Source organism: Acinonyx jubatus, chromosome A2 (assembly GCF_027475565.1).
Source record: "Acinonyx jubatus isolate Ajub_Pintada_27869175 chromosome A2, VMU_Ajub_asm_v1.0, whole genome shotgun sequence".
Lineage (NCBI taxonomy): Eukaryota > Metazoa > Chordata > Mammalia > Carnivora > Felidae > Acinonyx > Acinonyx jubatus.
The window spans coordinates 146499762-146519985 of NC_069383.1; the positions used below are offsets into that span (position 1 = coordinate 146499762).

The 20224-nt window shown below is 54.9% G+C and overlaps 2 protein-coding genes across 5 annotated transcripts in view; one reads left to right on the forward strand and one right to left on the reverse strand.

The window, feature by feature from the left end:
* Positions 1–8937, reverse strand: part of MAPKAPK3 (MAPK activated protein kinase 3) — a 28447-nt gene extending 19510 nt beyond the window's left edge. Inside the window, exons 1-2 of one of the 4 annotated variants that reach the window (XM_053219317.1) lie at positions 8914–8937; positions 7992–8268 (exon numbers count right to left, since the gene is read on the reverse strand). In XM_053219317.1, coding sequence (XP_053075292.1) covers positions 7992–8216 — 225 coding nt within the window. In that variant the 5' untranslated portion in view covers positions 8217–8268; positions 8914–8937. Of the gene's footprint in view, positions 1–7991; positions 8269–8539; positions 8697–8913 lie in introns of those variants that run through there. The other 3 variants (XM_053219315.1, XM_015077112.3, XM_053219316.1) reach the window with 3 other exon arrangements.
* A 4078-nt stretch (positions 8938–13015) lies between these two features.
* CISH (cytokine inducible SH2 containing protein) lies at positions 13016–18312 on the forward strand. Its single transcript, XM_027038819.2, has 3 exons — positions 13016–13154; positions 16232–16452; positions 16696–18312. Exons 1-3 carry the CDS (start codon positions 13135–13137, stop codon positions 17226–17228), a joined length of 774 nt encoding a protein of 257 aa, XP_026894620.1. The 5' UTR covers positions 13016–13134; the 3' UTR covers positions 17229–18312.
* The last annotated feature ends 1912 nt before the right edge of the window (positions 18313–20224 follow it).

Here is a 20224-nt window from a genome sequence, read left to right on the forward strand (position 1 = left end):
AAAGGAATAAATGTGTGTGGGAGACAGGAGGGGGGACATATTGGACTACTCCAAGAGGCACAGTGTAAAGACCCTAGGGAAACTTCTAACTCCATCCCCCAGACCTGCTCTTCCTGAAGCCAACAGCCAACACTGTATCTGCTGGCATCGCTCTCAATTCACTTGGCTTCATCCATGTCCCTGCAGCTCCCCACACAGGCTTGGGTGAGCACAGGCATCCATTACCTTACTCAGTCTTCTCCCAGGAGAGGCAGGGGCAAGTGGCTTCCAATCTCCATTGGTACCCCCCAGCACCACCACCACCACCCCCCCCCCCCCGCCGCCAGCCCCTCTCTCTCTTCTGCTCCTGTTCAGCTAGAGGGCTCTGAGGGTTCCCACACCCAGCCAGCTTCTGGGAAATTTTCCTGGTCTCTGATCATGCCATGGAGCCATAGCCATGAGGAAGGGGAAGTCCTCTGAGAGACCAGGGTAGTAACCTGGCAGCACTGAGGGACACTCCTGTCATAGGAATGGGCAAACAGTGACTCATCCCCATTCTCTCAGGCCTCCCTAGGGTAAAGATGCACCCTGGTACAGGCTCAGCCTGACTAAAGGCTTGAACTGGGCAATGGAGTACAGTGGAAAAAGGTCTTCAAAGCTGAGTCATAACCCCAGAGCTCCTGTCCCTGTCACACAGCTGACTGTTCCCCTGGCACATTTACTAGCTAGCTCAGGAGTGGCATCTTGGGGCCCCCTCTAGCCAGTCTCCACCCTGCTTGTCTACTTGTACCACTACCTGCCTGTCTGCTTCCCCAGTACTGCCCACGATCACTGCCCACCAAAAAAGTCTTCACTGCTAGAAGCGGGGGACCTTGTCAAGCAGAGCAGCCAGCTCCTCATCTTATAGATGGGTAGACTGTGACCTAGGAGACAGGTCTGGCTCCTGATCCCCAGGGATAGCTGCGAGCCACAACTTGGCTACCCACAGGCCAGGGTTCCAGCCCAGCCAGGGCATGCCCCTGCTCTGTGACTCTGAGTGAGTTACTTTGCCTTTCTGAGTCTCGGTCTCTGCATCCATGACACTGGAGTGATACAACCCATTCTTAGATTCTTCTGTTTGTGGTTAGTGTATAGGAAGCACTCAAGGGATAAGTGGGTGCTCTTATCCCATCCCCCACCCCCAACTCCTACTCTGTGTGCCACTGCCTGCCAGAGAGCATGGAGAGTACTTGCCAGTCCCTCTGTCACAGCCTGAGAAGGGGGATTAAACTTTATGTTGGGGGAACACCTACAGAACAAGTTGTGAGCCCCTTGTTGGAGGCTGAACCCTTAGGAATGGGGTGATGAGTGTGGCAGCTCCAGGCCCTGGCCCATTACACCCCTGAAAATAGCCTCTGAGGGTCAGTGAGGTGAGGGGGTCAGGTTCAGGGTGCAGGCTAGAGAGTCAGATGTTCTGGGGTGCTCATCCCAGCTAGTATGGGGCAGCCCATAGACAGTATTGGCTTCTAGAGTAGAGGTAGGTTGCATCTAACATTCAAGCCCTCCCAGACTCTCCACAAGTTCCTCCCACTGGCTCTGAGGCCCTGGCTCAGACCCCAGCTCCTCTCCTCAGTCTCAGCCAGAGAATCTTTGGGAGTCACAGTGCTCCTGGTCTCACACTGTTGTCCTAAGCAAAAGTCTCAAACCACTGAGCCATAAAAGAAGACCCAAAGGTGGAGGCCACAGTTGAAACTAACTTCCCACACTCCACAGAAGACACCTCAGGTTACAAGCTTGGCCCAAATGTTCCTGACTCCACTGCTCTGGCTGCCAAGGCCACCAGCAACTTGTCAAGGCCAGCAGCAGGAGGGGACATTGTGAGTGGCATGGGCACAGCCAGATGCTCCTCTTTCCTGCCTACACTTACCCTACCCTGTTGGGGGGAGACTTTCAGAGTGACTAGGATGAATTCCCAGCACCTGGCCAGCCCCATCTGTCCTATGCCTGCCCTCAGCCTGCGGGCTGCAGAGAAGAGGCCCAGCTAAGCCTGAAACTCCTCAGACAGAAAGTGGCAAGGTGAGAGAGGGGAAGGACTAAGTGACAGCAGGAGAAACAGAGAGGGGAAAGAAGAAATGGACGAGACAGAACAGAAAGTGCCATAAAGAGAAAGCAGCAAGGACAAAGCCCTAGCCTTAAAAAAAAAAAGGCAACCCTAATACCAAACCCACAAAAAAACCCAAAATCAATATTCTCAGCATCTCTGGCCTGTCCAGTGCTAAAAAGGCCTCCTGAGGCTCCTTATTCCCCCAAGCAGCAGCCTCCTCTCATACTCCTGCTCTAAGCAAAACCCCCATGGTTCCCAGCAGCAGGACTTTATTCACAATCACACAGGGCCTAATCCACTTAATTCCAAAAGGGTGGGAGGGTAGGGGGTGGGGGAGTCCAGGATACAAAGTTCCTTTCACACTATTCTTTCTCACCCCACAAAGGGCTGGCTTCCCCAGGTGCAAGATGAGCCCAAGGGAGTCCTCATAAAGACTGATAACACGCCACCAAAAAATGCACTCAAGCATCCCCAAATGAGAGCTCTGTCCTCTAAGAGTGTCTACTGGCCTGTGCTGTATCATAGCAGGAACACAGGGATAGGTACAGCCACCAAGACTGAATCTTCCTTCCGACCACATGTTCAAACCCAGGGTTCAAGTACACCACAGAGATGATGATTTTGCAAAAGATTCCAAAAGTGCCTTTTTGTCCAGGGTCACTCAGGGAGAAGGAGGCAGGAAGGATTTCAAGCCCAGAGCCTTGCTCTCTCTCAACCCCAGGCAGCCTCTCATGTGGGAACACATAAGATCTTGAACAGACAGGAGCAGGCCAGCAGAACCAAAATTCTCCTAGAGAATCACGGGAGCCAGTGAAAGCCATGTTCTAATTGTCCTAAGAGCAGGAGACCCACCCATGCAGGAGGGCTTGGTGCACACTCTTACCACACCTACGGCTGACTGCAGTCTTCAGCTCTTGCCTGGTGACCATCACCTTTGGACACATGGCAGCCAGTCACGAGGCTGGAACCAAAGGAGGTGGGGGGACTGCAAAGCCAGATGCTCCACCTGCTGCCCACTCACAGGGGTATCCCATGATGATATCCCAAGGAGGCCCTTGGAGAGAAAGATGAGGGATCCATGCAGGGAACTCACTTCCCCAAGTGAGTTCAGCAGAGACACGACAGACCTCTGTCGTTACAGAGACCGGGCGCTTCCCACACAGCCTGAACTGAATGACGGCCCAGGTGACCCAGAAGCTCCTCGAGCACCCTGAGCAACAGTGCTCTACAATGGTTCTGATGATGTTACGAAAGAAAGCTCTGGGGGAAGGAGGGAGGATTTTTGCCCACTTTGTGAGGAAGGATACCAAAGATAGACAGAGGCCCCTGGGGGTGAGGTATGAATCTGAGTTGTGGGCAAATGGAGAGGGAAAGTGGCTGCCCTTTCTCAAGGCCCTTCTTCCACAGAGCCCTCAGTCCCTCTATGGCTCCCCAGGGTTTATTGGGGTCTGGACACCTGCCCTGCTGAGATCAGCCACGTCCTGCCAGGACACACGACTGTGAGTAGTGTGTTGAGCTGGTAGGTGTTGAGCTGTCCAAACCAGCATGCTGTCACACACACCCCGTGCCCTCCTCTGTCATCCACATCCTTCTCAGATCAGAGGCCTGGATTAAAGCTGGCGGTCTCTTCCAGGAAGTCTACCCTGGCTGGCCCAGCCCTGACACAGTTTCCTCTCGCCCACTCACCAACCTGACTTCCTGCCTGTGGCAGCCTGGACTCTGCTGGGCTGGGCTTGTCTGAGACTCAAAAGGCTTGAGACAAACCACACAACCTTTCTGAGGCAGTCCCACAGCCATCATGGCCCTTGTGTGCTGGCCTGCAGGACTACTTGTCTGCTTACAAGCAGACAGTCTTACACAGTGAGGAGAGCTGGGCAGATAGAGACAAACACCAGCAGCATCACTTGGGGCCCAGCCGGGGCCATCAGGGCTCCCAGTGGAACCACGGAAGATGATGACAGCACCCTTCCAGGGGCCAAGTCTTAGAAACCATCCCCTGTCCCCATAAACTAGCATGAGGCACAGGGTGACTTAAATGCTAAGACTCTGGCATCAAACTGCCTGGGCTCACGTCACAGTCCTGCCACTCGTCAGCTGTGCATCTTGGGCAAGTCATTCGCCTTGCTGAATAGCAACATTTTGTCCATAAAATGGGAATGACAAGAATTAGGTAACATAACACATCTCATGCATTGGGGATAGGACCCATCAGAACAGTCTGGGAAACTGTTGGCCATTTTTGAGAATATTAGAATCTGCAGCACCAAGGCCTGAAGACTGTGTCAGCTCCTGGATAGGGTGGGAAGACCCTGGCAGTCCCAGCAGCAGTTTAGGCTTTGAGCACAGCTTGCAAATGCGTGAGCAGGTACGAAGCAGCTCAAACAATCTCTGCCAAAAACTCCACTATTTGCAGGTTTTAGGGTTTGATGCCTTTCCTAGAATCTTTGTTTAAACAGCAAATTGCCCACCTCTGGCAGTTCAGAACTTTCTACCAGCATGGTAGCACATGAGCTCCTCAAATTCTTTCCTTCCAGGAGAGGGACGGCCTGGGGTGGGGGTGGGGGAGGTGGTTGGGTACAGTGAAAGCCCTACTGGGGACTCCTTTGCACAGGACTGCCGGCCCCTCCACACGCTTCCTGACTTGTTGACTAGGTAACAAATGGCCCCGCCAAGGCTGATCTGACCGGTCTGGAGTTGGTAGGTGAGGGGGTGGCTGCTGCCAAATGAGAAAGTACCGGCCTGCCTGGTGGCCCCACCCAGCCTCAAATCCAGCTCCATAGCACCAGCTTCAACAGGCCAGCCCCACCCATGGAACAATGTGGGGAACTCCCCGGCATGGGGACCCAGCACCCCACCACTCCATTCTATTTGAAGAAGAAGGGAAGAGGAGGGCACTGGGAGCCCTGGGGCCTCCAACATACTCAGTGGTCAGAGAGGAGGGCCCCTAGCCCCAGAGCCCAGAGAGCAGTGGTAGGAAAGAAGAATCACTTCTTCCGCATGCAGAACCCCTCTGTCTTCTCAAAGCTTTTTAGGTTTTTATTTATCTAAGTGCCATGGCTACTTCTGCCTGCCCTGAGGCAGAGGACCACAAGTGGGCTGGGCAGGAAATCAGGAGGGGAAGAGATTCTGGCCTCTGCTATAATCTTAATTAAGCTACATGATTTCTGACCACAGACTCCAGGTCACAATTTTCACATATGTGATGAGGATTGAGGGGTTGTGTCTCAAATGTGGTGGGGTGACTAATGGGGGACAGATATACAAGGCTGTGCCCAGTTAGGAGTGAAACTGAGGCATACTGTTTCATTAGGTAGGCCTAGAAGGAGGCATAGGCAGGAGGTCAGTAGGAGGCAGTCCCCTGCCCCCCATGCTTGGCGGGCAGTCCTCTAGGTCCTGCCAACAGGACTGCAGCAAGTGCTTAGGGGGGACTGAAGAGTGGAAGGACCTGCCAGCAGCAGAAACTGGCCTCAAGAGAGAATAGCTGAGTGTGAGTGAAGCCAAGATAAACCACAGCAGTGTCAGGAGCTGAGGGAAAGGGGAAGAGGCCCAGCTCCCTGGGGAGGAGCCTGCTCCTCCAGGGCCCCCAGAGAATAGCAACGGCTACAGGACATTGACCACAACTCTTCCTGTTTGATGAGGGCCTGCTACATTCCAGGCTTCAGGGTAAGCACTATCTGCCATCTTGGACAACAAGGCCAAGAGGACAGGCATGGAGAGAGGCCAGGGCACTTGGCCTGGACCACCAAGAAGGGCAGAGATGGCAGGGGGTAGAGGCTAAGCAGAAAAATCACACCCTCTTCCTCAAAGTTAGAGCCACCACTCACAGTACACGTACGATGTGCCAGAGGTTGTACTAGTGCCATCTTGGAAGATGGTAAAGACCAGCCAGATGGTAGAAACTTCCAGACTTGGTCACTGGAAGGGGGCTGGGGGCAAGAAAAGGAAAGTATTGGAGTGGGGCCCACATCTAATCCATGTACCCCTTGAGGGCCAACTTAGGGCCAGGTCCTGAAGGTTCCAAGGCAGTAGCCCTAGCCATATTCACCCATAAAGCCTAAAGGGGTACAGCAGGAGAATTTATTCTAGGCCTGTCCTAGTTCGCAGTCCAGAACAGAGAAAGCATTGAAGCCCTAGATTCAAGAGGAAGTGCTTTGGAAACTGTTGTAGTCAGAAGTTCCCCCCCCCCCAAGTCATTTGTCAAACACAGCATCTATGGGGAAGGGCCTAGACCCAGCTCTGCTTAAAGCGGTGCTGCCTGGGCCCACAATCTCTGGCCTCCCCCTCTATCCCTGCCTCGCTCATAGCATCTGGAACACCATAGGGGCTGGTCAGAACTCAGCCTTGGCACACAGGGCCATAGGCTTGGTATTAAAAAGAGGTTCTCTGGCCTCATTTGGCCCCTTGCCTACCCAAACTGCCCCTGACCTCATAAGAGGTGAGAGAGCTATGATGGTGCTGAGGGAAGAGGTGGAAACTCCCCACTGAGAACAGCCACTTCCCCCTCGAAGGACTCAGAGGAGGACCCCAAACCCCACTTCACTACTGGGTTAGTAGGTGAAGAAGCTGTGCCTGAGACTCAGCCTTGCCAGCCCAGACCAGCCACCTCCAGACCCATCCTATCAGCCCCAGTGCCCCTAAGAAAGACACAAGGAGCTGGGCCCAGGTCCCTGCTCAGTTACTTGCAGACACTGTACCCTAAATAAGTCCCGTAGCCTCTCCAGGCCTGCACCAGACCCAGTACCAATTACTCTACAGGCACCATCACATTCTAAGCTCACATAAACCCCTTATCTTTCCCCCTGAACAGAGGCAGAAACCTGGTTTCCAGAGTCCAGGACCTAGTCCAAGGTCACAGAGCTGGCAAATGCAGGCCAGAGATTAGAGCCACGTCTGCAGAACCCTGCACTCAAGCTCATAATTGCAATGTCTGTAAAATGAGAAGATCCTTTGCTGTATTCTAACCTCCAAAGCTGCTCTCCTTGCCATGATCTACCCATCCAGGTGGCCACTGGCACAAACCACAATGGAGTGAACTTCCCAGTGATGACAGATTCAAGGCATTCTGGGTATGAGGCAGGGTCCTGGGCCAAGAACTAAGTGACTTAAGCCAGAACTATGTGGCTACATCAACCACCTCCAGAACTCCCTGGATTCCATCTGTATCAGTGAGTTCTTAGCCAGGCCTCCAGGGGAGGCTGTGGTGTGACATGAATAGATGGCTGGCCCACCCTCTGCCCAGGAACCAGGGTGGGTCAGGCTTGAAGCAAGGCCTGCCCCTTTCAACATGGGGCCGGTGACTCAGCTGGAGCCCATCAGCAGCTTCCTGCTCACAGACGTGATGGGCACCATCCTTACCCACCAGCCAGCCCTGGGAGTTTCCCACCCCTCCAGCCCAGGCGGGCAGGGGCCATAGGAGAAAGCAGCCCCACCCCAAGCCTTGGTGGGGACTCAGCCTCAGGCAGAAGGAAACTCAGATTCATTCCAGTCAGAAGAGCTTCTCATGAAAAAGAAGAAGAGGAGAGGGGAGTAGGAAGGGTGGGGGGAGGAGAAAGAGAAGAAGAGTTTCTCATGGAAGGAACAACCAAGCTGAGTAAGCCCCCACCCCCCACCCCCACGCCCTGCCGGAACACAGAAGCCCAGCCAGCCATAACCCCAGAGTCAGGAACCGCTCCTTCCCTGCTTCCGGGTAGAGCAGACTCTACTCACACTGACTCCACCCCTTGATCTTAGGGACATCCTGAGTTTAGCTAAACTGAGCCTCGACTTCCCCACCTGTAAAGCAAGGAGGACCAGGAGCCTGACCTTACAAGGTAGTGTAAAGATGAAAGGAGATACTGATCATAAGAAGCTTAGCAGGGGTCCTGGGCATATGTGCACCCACAAGCCTCTGCTGTTGGGCCCTCCGAGTCACCCAGGAGGGGTCACTGACCTTCAGGGCACACTTCTGCCCAGTACGCCTGTGGAAGCACTCCAGCACCTTGCCGTTCACACCCAGGCCCAGCACCTGCTTGGACAACTGGTAGTCATCGGTCACTGCGTACTTCTTGGGCTCCCTCCGCCCCCCGAGGGCAGGAGCGCCAGTTGAGCCGGGTCCGCAGGGTGCACCCTGCGGTGGCGCGGGGCCCCCCTGCTCCTCTGCTGTCTCGTCATCCATGGCCCCCGCGGGGCGCTCAGAGGCGACCCCAGCCTGGCGCGTCCAGGGCCACCTGAGGGAGAAGGGAAGAATGAGTTCCTCTCAGACTCCTCCAATATACCCCAGTATTGGAGCCCTAGAGCCTGTCTGGGCTGCGGGTCGTGGACGGGGCCGGGAGTTCGGGACGAACTGCGGGAGAGTACAGAGGCGAGGCAGGAGGGGTGGTCGCACAACCAAGCACTAGGGAGTCCGGCCTGACACCTGTCTAGAGGGTAAAGGGTCGAGCGCCAAGTGACCGTGAGGTTCTGGGAGAGGGAGGTGGAGGGGGCCCTATGAGGGCGTACCTGGCAAGGGCGTATCTGACAGCAGAGTACCTGGCTGCGGCGCCGGCGAGGGGCAGGGACCGCAGTCCCGGGAGCCAGCGGCCGCGAGCGCCTAGAGCCGAGTCGCGCCGCCGGCGGCCCACGTGACCGCCCCCCTCCTTTCCTCCACGCTCCCCCCCCCCTCCCGCCCCGCGCGTCCCCGACTTGAGGCCCGGCTTGGTCAGCCTTAAAGGGCCAGGCGGGCCCTGGCAGGACCGGGCGTGGAGGGAGCTTCCGGCGGGCCCCGCCCCGGAGCCCCGACAGAAATAGGGGGCGTGGCTTCCCGAAGGAGAGCGGAAACCTCCTAGGCTCCCGGGCCCCGGAACCGCGAGGGCAGTGAGAGCCCCGGAGCTTACCAGCGACCTACGAAGTGACAGCGCAGTTTCTCTTGGAGCCACAGGAAGCCACTTGAGTCGGGCGTTTTCTCTGCACGCTGCCAGACGGCCCTCTAGCAAGGCTTGTAAGGCTTGCGACTTCCTTAGTGGTGGCCCACCGCCAGCGTACCTAAAGTCTTAATTTTTGCCATGGAGCCACGTGAAATGGCATTTCGTTGTGATTCGCGTTTTTCCCATCCCTGCGGGCTCTGGGTGTCTCTCGCCTTCTGTGCATCTCCTGCTCATATCCGTGGCTTTTTCCCCCCCTTTGGGATGAAGCGTCCTTAGGCCAGATATCCTAAATTCCCATTTGTCAGATCCATCAACTTTTCACCTTCTGGTTTGAGCTTTTGGTATCGTGTTTACAAAATCGCCTCCTCCCACCCCAGATACTCTTTGGCTATGTGGTGCTCCCTTCCACATTTAGGTCTCTATTCTGAGCCCATTTTATACCTTAGGTATTTTGATAGTTTTCCCATGACAGGCTGTTAAACACCTCATTTCACAGATGAGGAAACTGAGGACCCCTGAGAGGAAACAACTTGTCTAGAGTCGCAGTGGGTGTTGTTCTCTCCTGGGACAAATCTGCACTACACCAGCACACCCCTCTCACTCCCCAACCCTCAGACTGAGGGACTGGAACAAGGTGGTTCACTTGGTACTGGGAAAGGGAGACTTGGGTCATGATCTCTGCGCGGGCCTCTGCTGCCATCTACAGGCCACTGGCATAACTGCAGGCACAGCCTAGGTCCCACCCGTAGGTGTCTCTGAGTCCTTCTGACTTTGGGATTGGGCCGGACTAGCGCTCTCACCCACCTCCCATGCATGCCCCAGCACAAATACGCACGTAGGTGCACGTGGATTCCTGGGGTCCTGTAGGTCCAAGGCTCTTCAGAGCAGTTCCTGGAGAGCTGGAACCTGCTGTGCTGGAGGACAGTGCCCAGGGCTCTGCCCTGTCTCCTTGAAACACTCTTCAAGCTAGCAGAGTTCAGTGAAGGAGAAGCCCTGATGATGACCTCAACTGACCGTACTGAACCCTTCTTTTGGACTAGACACTGTGTGGGTGTTCTACCTGGGCACTCCATGACCTCACTGGAACCAGAGTAGGCAGGGCTAAACACATCCCACACAGCCTACAAGACAGACAAGCCCTAGAGATCAAGCAACCTGCCTAAGATCAGTAGCTGTCATGGCAGAGTCTCCATCCCAACCCCTGAAGAACAACTCCAGGGCCCAGCTCTTACCCTCAAATGATGCTCTCCTCCCCTGTGCCTCCCTGCCCCATTCCTACATCCACATGTACAAATATGCTCTCACATATGTTCAAATATGCACACAAATGCACAAATATGTACACATGCATACAGACACATGGGCATGCACATGCACACCACACACATACACACATTTATGCCTAGCTGGACCCAGAATCTCTCTCCCTGAGTCCCACTTAAGAATCTGATCCAAGATCTCAGAGCCTTGGAGGAAGCCCTGTGATCTGGAAACTTCTGCAGCTTGGAGACTGGAGAAGGATCCTCCCTCTGGAGGTGATTGGTTTGGGCCAGGTGAGCCCAAAGCTGAGCAAGATCTCATTCTGGACAAGCAGGGTCCCACTCAAAAGCAGAGTGCTGGGCAGCTGAGGGTGGCTCCTTGTCCCAGCCAAAGTTATCTCAGTGTATGCTGTAGTTGCTGAGATATCTTATTTTCTAAAAATAGAATTAGATTACAATTATTCTAAACATTTTATAATTGTATTTTTTAACTTATCTCTTTTTAATTAAAATTTAATTGCATAAGTAAAACTTGGTTGTTATAATAAATTCAAACCATAGGGAAATGTAAAAAGTAAGCACTGGTGATGCCTGTCCTCTTGCAGTCTCCATAACCAATGCCAGTGCTTACAAAAGCACACACATTTCCCATGTAGGTCCATCATAGACAAATGTTTTGCAACTGCTCATTTAATCCAAGAGAGTCAGAAGGTGTGGTTTCCCTTAGCTGCTCATTTTCCAGCAACCACCTGCACACTGATGGGAGAATTCAGCATTTGGGATGGCTGGGCAGGGGTGGGTTCATGGTGGCAGACTTTGCCACACAGTCCTCCATGATAGCTGTATGTCCAAGAAGTCTAGGGCTGAGGCCTTTGGAATAGCTTACAGTGGCAAAGAGGTCCAGTGAGTGTGGGGAGAGGGGGAGAGGGCTAAATATATCCCCTACACACATACACATGTGAACTGTCCTTCAGGGGGAGGAGAGGCTGCAAATGATGAGAGTAGAGAGACCAAATAAGCCAGACTTCGAGGAAGGCACTGCTGGTATTATTGTGACTGACCCATCTTGTGACTGTTTTGGGTAGGAAGAAGCAGGGAGATCCTGTGACAAGGCCAATCCCTGGAGTGGGAGGAGGGGTTATCCTGGAATATGGAAATTTGTTGAGTGAAACCATGAGAGGACTCGCCACTGGGTGGCGATGTGGGCCTAGCAGTTAGAGCAAGAGTGTGTAGGGAGCAGACAGCAGGAAAGGTGATAAAGAGTTGGCCAAGGGGACCCACAACACTGGGGCAAAACAGGGGCAGGCCACATACTGTGCACACAGGTGCATAACTGTCAAATTCACGAAAGGTGGCTGGAGGGCACAACCCTTGGGGCCCTCTAATTTAACATACAGAACTGCATAATCACTGACATCTGTAAGGGAGCTTTCAAGGGGACACCATTGGGGTACTCTGACATGGACTGGCCTGGAGGCAGGAAGCTTCACTGAGGACCTTAAAGCTGGATCTTGAAGGATGCCCAGGAGTTGTTAGGTCAAGGCACTTAGAGACAATGGGGCACTGGGGGGAACTGGGCTACAAGCCCCAACTAACCACTTGTCAGCTGTGAGATCTAGGGTGCATTTTAACTTCTCTGTGCATCAATCTCCTCACCTGTAAAGAGGACACAATATATAATGGTTAGACAATGAAATGAGGCTGGAAATCGCTGAGAGCACCTGGCACATACTAAGTGTTCTGTAAAATACTCACAGTTAGAGGGAAGACAGAGTCTTGAGGTAGAGAACTTGGGATTTGACCCCATAGAGACTCAGATACCCAGGTTCAAATCCTAGTTGTTGCTTGGCAGCTTGAAGCCCCTTTGTCTTCATAATAATGGAGCGGTAGACAGTTTCTACTGAAGAGACTGCACCCTACATAGGTGCCCCATGCTGTGGTCTCCCAGTGCCCAAGCCATCAAGTGAGTAATGAAGTCTCCACACTTGCCCCCATCCCAAGATTGGGATGTGCCTTCTCCCCCAAGTCTTTCAGAGAAAACATTCTCGCCTGGATCCTTTTGGCTGTGATGGATCCTTGACCCCCGCGGACCTGCTCGGATCTGAGGCCCCCCTCTGTGCCCCTCCCCTCCTCTCATGTCCTTCTCCAAACCCCACCCCATGCCACCAGTTTCCCCACCACCGCACACAGAGTCCGGAGATCCAAGTGCGGCCCACAGGGGGCGCTTGCACACCAGACAGACCGCCTTGAGGGAGCCGCTAGCTGGGAGAACAGACCCAAGACCCTGCCTCGTGCTGCCACCAGTTCTACAGAGAGATACAGGGGCCTGTCCCCAGTGAAGCGGAATGCCCGAAAGAAGTCTGCGCTCGGGTGGGGAGAACCCCTGTCCCGGAGAACCCCTGCCCCGCCCTGGCCTTCTTCAACCCGTTTTCCCTGGTGATCCCTAGGTCACGCTCAACCCGGCTAGTTTGTCTGCCTCGCATCTCAAAACTGCAATTGGCCCGCGCCCCCCCCCCCGAGCTGCGATTGGTCGGCGCGTGGGGCCCCGCCCCATTTTCCTGGAAAGTTCTTGGAAATCTGTCAAAGGTGTTTCCTTTAGCGGCCCTGAGCCTACTCTAGGAGCCGGCGCCCCCGCCAGCGCCCCTCCCCGGCCCGGCAGCACTGCCGGCGGTTCTAGGAAGACGTCGCTTCCGGGAAGGGCTGGGACACAGAGGACAAAAGATTAGGCGGCTCGCCCCGCCCCACCCTCCCGGCCCGCCCCCAGCGCCCTCCCGGCCAGCCAGCGCCTTGGCCTCTCATTCCCATCCCGTCGCCGGTGCGCCCTGGGAGCCTGCCTTACGAGCGAGACCTGCGCCCACGGGCTCCCTCCAGCCGCCACCGTCCGGCTGAGCCTCAGCTCCGGAGCTGCCGCTGCCGCTGCCGCTGCCGGGACATGGTTCTCTGCGTTCAGGGGTAAGCGCGGCTCGCCGTCCCAGCCGGGCGACGGCGCCCGGCGTTCGGGAGAGTACCGCCTCGTGCTAGCTGCCGGCTATTGAGAGGGCTTGACGGGTCGGAAATGACCGAGTGCGGAAGGACCTCAGGGTGACAACAGGGAATGGTGACAACACCGTCACCACCCTATTCGCACTGTGGGTAGTGAAACTGGGGGTCGGCTGGCGACGGGAGGAGCACCGGGTAGCCTAAGCCTGGGTTCTGGCTGGAGCAGCTGAACGCCAGCGGAGTTCATCCTCCAAGACGTGGCTCACCTGCCCAGACCCCCTTCTGGGCCCAGAGCACTCTACCCTAGCCTGCAGGCCGCAGGGCCTACTGCTGACCTTAGGTTAGCCCCTGCCGCTCTCCGATTTCACTGTTCTGCCATGGGCTAGCAATTAGGCTTTTCTTGGGAAGCCAGTCTGAGATCCTCGCCTCCCCCCAGGTTGGCTAAGCAGCAGGTCTTGGAAGAGCCTGAATTTTGCCCGTGGCACCCCCACAATTGCCTTGCCCCTCCTCAGTCCAGTCTGGGATCCCAGTGAGGACTTGACTCCTGCCTCCCTTCTCCAACTTTCCTCAAAGACTAGGATGGTGTGGAGGCTGGTAAGACAGAGTCCTGGCCTCAACTGAGCATTCTTCCTCAGCATTCCTTCCACCTCAGCATCCCCTTCAACAATGAGTCTGATACTCTCCAGACTGATCTGACAGGAGCTCAGAAAGCTCCAGGGAGTGAGAAAGAAGATATGAGTGAGCACTCCACACCCAGGAAGAGCTGGGTGGCCCAGTGGCTGTTGTTATCAGAACTGGCATAGTACCAAGTGAAGAAGGTTGGAAGGTGGGGCAAGGCTGAAGTGCCCCTTGCTCTGAGCAGGTCTGCTTCCAGGGAGGAAACCCAGAGGTGCCAGGAAAACTATACTACTATACTTCTCCCTGGCCATCTCCAGCATACCCCTCCTCTGACTTTTGGGACTCCTGAACACCCCCACACCCTGTCCTCCAGATCCCCCCAGTTCTGAAGTCCCACATTCTCTTTTTACTTTGTTCCAGCTAAAAGTCCCTTGGAACCTCAGGACCAGTGTTGGGTGTCAGGGAGCAAGATTTTTAAGACCTCCACACACACAGCCACAAACCAGCTGGTGCCCTCCCAAGGTAGGGGGCAGAGATTCCCAAATATAGGTTTGGGCTCCCAGCTTTGCTTGAGGGGGTCCACCCTCAGGGTTGAGTTTGCCCCACTGGCATGCATCCCCAGGCGGGACACACAGGCTGGGTTCCACAACAGGCACACACAGGTACAGGCCACCCACACCTGGAACACACAAGCCATCGCCCCCGCCATGACGACAGCTGTGGACACACCCCTCCTAAGATACACAGTCACTCACCAGGAACTGTGGGGACCAATACAGCTCCTTACACACCCAGATACCTTGTTGACCCTGGAGGTGCCCATGCCCACAAGTGCCCTGCTAAGCTGTCTGGACATGGCCACCCCCAGGCGCTCTGGCCTGACTGGCTAGCCTGAGCTGAGCTTTGGGTCCCAGCAGGCAGGCCACCAGCTAGTTCCTTGGAACGTGGCTCCCCCACTAGGATTCCAGAGCTCCCACAGTACACCGAGAGTGGGTATGGAAAAGTATTAAACAAACTGTGGTGTGCCAGGGTCTTGTGGCCTCTTCTCCCAATTTGTTAACATCTTCTAATGCTCACCTATAACCTACACTGTCAGATCTGGCTCCTCTGCCTGCGTCCTGCCAAGGCTTCTGCCTACCCCATCCTGCCTCATAAGCAATCTCTGGCACAGTTTACCCATGCTCTCATCTCTGCCTGGAGTGCCTTCCCCCTACTCCTTCCTTTGGCCTGGCAGACTCAGCTCAGGAACAGGCAGACCTTGACTCCCCCATGACACCCTTTGTGTTTGTGACTTTGGGTTATAAGTTCTCCTTGAAGGCAAGGCCCATGGTTTTATTATCTTGGTGTCCTGCGGCCCAGTAGGGGACCAGACCCAGAACTGAGGCCTGAGGATGTATTTTCTGAGGAGTGAGGAAGGATCAGCAGTCTCTTCCTGCGAGCCAATCCTTGCCCCTCACTCCCTGGAAGTCCCAGGATCACCATGCTGGGTGGCCTTCCCCTAGAGAAAAGCTACTGCTCAGATTGGGGCTGGCTCAGCAACCCAACTCTAGTCACCTGACAAGATGGTGTTGCCAACCCCCTCAGGATCTGGGCTGGTAGCATCCCTTATGAGGGGGTAGAGAAGCTGAACAGTCCTAGTGAACAGCAAGGTTTACATAAGGTCATAGAGCCTCGTAGGACTGGCTTGCCAGGGTGGGATCTGGAATGTAGAATGAGTACCCTGTTCTTTGGTGGGAGGTCCTGTTTATGGGAAGTGGGATTTGCCAGTGCCTTTAAAGCCACTGTCCACCCCAGACCCTCAGCTGGGAGGAGCAGAAAACAGGATGGGAGTCTGACCTGTTTAGGGAGATTGTTCCAGCCTCTAAGCCCTGGCCAGTGTGGACCGCGGTCCTTCCTACAGATACTCCTATCCATGGGGAGGTAGCATATGACCTTAGGCATCCTATCATAATTTTGGGACCTCTCTGGAGCACCCCATGAAGGCCCAGGCCATGGCTCAAGCAGAACCAGTGCCATTTAATCTAATCAGCCCACCTCAACCAACAGGACACCCATGTGAGGCTTCTTTGCACTGGATCCTACCATTGTCAGGGACATCAGTTGTCCATTGTGAGCTAGAAATCTTATAGGGCATGATCTGTGTTGTCAGCTGGTGCAAAATAGACTAATTAATGTTCAATAAATGCAGGAGGGTGGAGAAGTCTCTTTCAAAAGAGAATCAACATGTAGGGGAAGCTATCAAGGAGCCTTTTGTGATGACAGCTGGGAGGCGGGGTACTGATCTCATTGAGCCCATGAGTGGGCAAAGGGGAAACTGAGGCTCATAGTGAGATGGACTGGCCAGAAGTCATATAGCCGGTCTGGGGTATAGAGGGTCTCTGGTAACAGGAGGGCATAGGGCCTCCACTCACTGCCCATCCACCCCCTTCTAGACCCTGTTCTTTGCTGGCTGTGGAGCAGATCGGGCAGCGGCCCCTGTGGACCCAGTCCCTGGAGCTGCCCGAACCAGCTATGCAGCCTTTGCCTGCCGGGTCCTTCCTGGAGGAGGTGGCAGAGGAGACCCCAGCCCAGCCAGAGAGTGAACCCAAGGTGCTGGACCCTGAGGAGGATCTGCTATGCATAGCCAAGACTTTCTCTTACCTTCGGGAATCTGGTGAGTTTGAGGAGGGAAGCAGGCCTTGTCCTGGGAAGTCCAATGGGGAAAGCTTAGCTCTGTCTGTTGAGTCTGGTTTGAGAGACATGGCCCTGCCCAGGAGAGTCTGATGGGGGGGGGGGGGGGTACAGTCCTCCCCATGGAAGTGTAAAGGGGGAGGCAGAGTCCTGCTCTGCCCTGTGTTGGTGCCCCCAACTAAATTCCACTGTGACTAGTCTCTTGGCCCCGTCTCCACTTGCCTAGGCTGGTATTGGGGTTCCATTACGGCCAGCGAGGCCCGACAACACCTGCAGAAGATGCCAGAGGGCACGTTCCTGGTACGTGACAGCACCCACCCCAGCTATCTATTCACTCTGTCTGTCAAAACCACTCGAGGCCCCACCAACGTACGCATTGAGTACGCTGACTCCAGCTTCCGCCTGGACTCCAACTGCCTGTCCAGGCCACGCATCCTGGCCTTCCCAGACGTGGTCAGCCTCGTGCAGCACTATGTGGCCTCCTGTACTGCTGACACCCGAAGTGACAGCCCTGAACCTGCACCCACCCCAGCCCTGCCTACCCCTAAGGAAGATGCACCTGGTGACCCAGCACTACCTGCCCCTGCAGTCACCGCCGTGCACCTAAAACTGGTGCAGCCCTTTGTGCGCAGAAGCAGTGCCCGCAGCCTGCAGCACCTGTGCCGCCTTGTCATCAACCGTCTGGTGGCTGATGTAGACTGCCTGCCACTGCCCCGGCGCATGGCTGACTACCTCCGACAGTACCCCTTCCAGCTCTGACCCACCTGAGCATCCGCCTAGCCTCACCCAGACATACCCTGGAAGGGACACGGGCCCCAGCTGGACTTGGGCTCCCATCGTCCCTCCTCCAGTTATCCTAGTGACTGCAAGCACCTGACAGCTGGACCAGGAAGAGTCAGCAGGAACAAGGCTGGGGGTGAGGGGTAGAGAAAAGTGTCACACAACTTGAAGGTCAACACCCCCAGCTCCCATGTGGCTCCGTTGTGGTGAGCCATGTGTCAGAAGAGAGGGAGACAGGCGGGACCTTGTCTCACCTTGTGGGTGAGGCCCAAGCCCCCATTTGCCTGTTGTGGGCTCTTGAACTGTATAGACTTTGCCAGCCCTTGTGTCTCAGTCCACAGGGTGGGGCAGGCCCCCTCCTTCTAGCCAGCCTGTCTCAGGAAGGATGGCGGCCAGAGGAACTGAGGTTGACAGTGACAGTCCCTTGATGGGGGAACAGGCCAGGCTGAGGGACTACAAAGTTATACAGTATTTATTTATTTATTCTCCTTGGGTTTGTCTCAAGGTGAGCCAATCCCACCTCTCTGCCCTGAGCCCTGAGTGCTCTGGAGACCCCAGCTCTGCCCCAACTTCTCTGGTTCCTCCTGGTGGAGAGCCCCATCCTGAGACATGTTGCTGGATCCAAGGCAGTTCTGGATATCCTGGCACTGACCCACCCACCTGTGAATGTGTGCACCCTCTTCTGCCCCCAGCCCTGTTTTGGGAGGGTGGGAAAGCGGACAAGAAAATGAAGCCAAAGTGTCAGTGCCCAGCAGAGCCTGCCACTCACCCCCTCGCAGGGCAGAGCCCTGTCTGCACAGAGCTGGTCTCGGTGGGGCACCAGCCTGCGGGAGCATGTGTGCAGTGTCAGGAAGCAGCATGTTGGCTCCACAGCTGCTGCTCCAGCTCTGCTGGGTCGGCTTCCTGCCCAGGAAGGTGCCTGCACATGAGAGGGAAAGAAATACCTATCTGATAAGACTTTATAAAATAAGTATTATAACAAGCAAAACCCAGTTTGGTAGTCTTTTTTCTTCCACTGATTTTTCTGTATTGACAATAAAATTGTACTTTTCATTTAAGGAGACCTCAGTGAGACCTCTTTTGAGTTCTTACACAATTTGTCCCCTTTGATATTATTTTCCCCCACTTTACATCTGGGTCAGCTGGGGCCCAGTGACCTGTGGCTGAGCAGGCCCTGCTAGGGGACCCTTTGAAGAGTCGGGGAAGTACAGGGAGCAGCCTTCCTCTCTCGTTACCTCTTGCTCCCCTTGGAGGATGGGAGGCAGGAGGTGAAGGCCAGCTGGACTGCCTGCAGGGTCATTGACCAAGTGACTGCCAGGGCGGGGGATGGTGGCAGAGGAGCACCAGACTGGAGAGACATGTAAACAGGAGATATCAAAGACTGGAAGTAGAGAATGCTGGGGGATGGGTGCGGTGGGGGCACCCACTCCTGGAGGCAGTGTCTTTTGAGAGGAGGAGGCCAACAGAGAAGTCAGGGCCAGTCATTCCAGTCAGAAAGTACAGGGAGTACAAAAGCACCAGGGCATGACTGGGAAGCTCATATTCCCTACCAACCACAAGGAGGCCTGGGGAAGTAGTCATGCTGTACAGTGGGACAGAACAATGGAGTTGGGGATGGCGGCCAGTAAGCTGGCAGGGTCTGGCCTGAGGTGGGACCTGGTGAGGTTCTGGCACAGGCCAGTTGGGGTTGGGGGACCCTCTCCTTTCAGGGCCCTACACACCAGAAGTAGATGGAAGCGCAATTAAAATGAAAACTCTCCATTATCTGATGGTCTGACTTTGTAATGTAAATTCCACTGTGTCCTGAAATTTTCTGCACCTTCACTTGAATAACTCATAGGAAAGATCCTCTGAAGCTCATTCATAACCTTCTAACCCTTATTTTAGAAATAATCCTAACCTTCCTGTTTTCTTGGGACTTAGATGATTAGAAGAGACAAATGCTGGAAGATTGAGAGCAGGAAGGTATAAGGACTGGTATGTGGATGACATGGAGGAGGCAGGAAGGGATGGATAAAAAGCCAAGCGTTATGGGCATGCAGATAGTTATGGCAAAGAATAGAGCTGATACTGGATGTGAGTGAATAAGAGGTGAGCGAAGGCTGACTTTACTAGGACTAGTGCCCAGGCCCAGGTGCCCAGCCTGGCACCTTCTCTGTTGCTGGCTGCAGGGCCCGACGGCACACCTCCTCCAGGTCACCATGACCTGCCAGGGATGTCTGCTGTTCCTCATTGCTTCAGCCTGGATCTCAGCCCCTTTGTGACTCCCAAAGTGCCTGAGGTGACCCCGCTGTCTGCTCCACCTACAAATCTGAGTCACCCAATGGGTGAGTAGTAGACACAGAGGGGCTGAAGGCAGGGTGTTCCCCACTTGGTGCCATGGCCTGGACAGAAAACTGCCATAGCAAGAGGAAACCCACAAACTCTTCGGAGGGGGAGGTGTCTCAGGTGCCTGCCAGGTGCTGGCAATGGACAAGGGCTTTGCACCTCCTGTAGTGCTCACCACAACCATGGGAGTGGGCCTGAATATGACCCATACTCCACACATGAGGAAACTGAGGCCCAGAGTGGGCAAGGCAGTGGCTGAGGAAGTAAAGTACAGAGCAGAGCTTACCTTGAGGGGTCCCGCCTGCCTGTCTGTCCCCACGCTGCTATGTGAGATGGCAAGGACAGGCATCTGGGGTTGGCAGCTTGCAGGCAAGTTGATCTTAGATGCTGGTTTTATCCCCCTATGTCCTTGCCTGCTAAGGTCTCTGGACCAGACATTGGTCTGATCAACAGGGTCCTGTCCCCCTCACCTTTGCCTCAGCCCAAGCCAGGGTCCAGCTCTTGCCTGGGACTGAGATACTTATCACCTTGCCTGGGGCTGCCAGATACTTCCAACACCTGATATTTTTCTGCTTCAATCTTTTCTTGTCTCCCTGTCAGGGGAGTGAGTGGTGCCTGCCCAGAACAGGGACAGTAGAGGGCAGGTC

Bases quoted from the DNA above. Each gene is read 5' to 3' on its own strand.
- CISH (XM_027038819.2), top strand. From the start codon at position 13,135: ATGGTTCTCTGCGTTCAGGG. The intron at 13,155-16,231 runs GTAAGCGCGGCT...ACCCCCTTCTAG, and splicing joins ATGGTTCTCTGCGTTCAGGG to ACCCTGTTCTTTGCTGGCTG. The intron at 16,453-16,695 runs GTGAGTTTGAGG...CCACTTGCCTAG, and splicing joins CTCTTACCTTCGGGAATCTG to GCTGGTATTGGGGTTCCATT.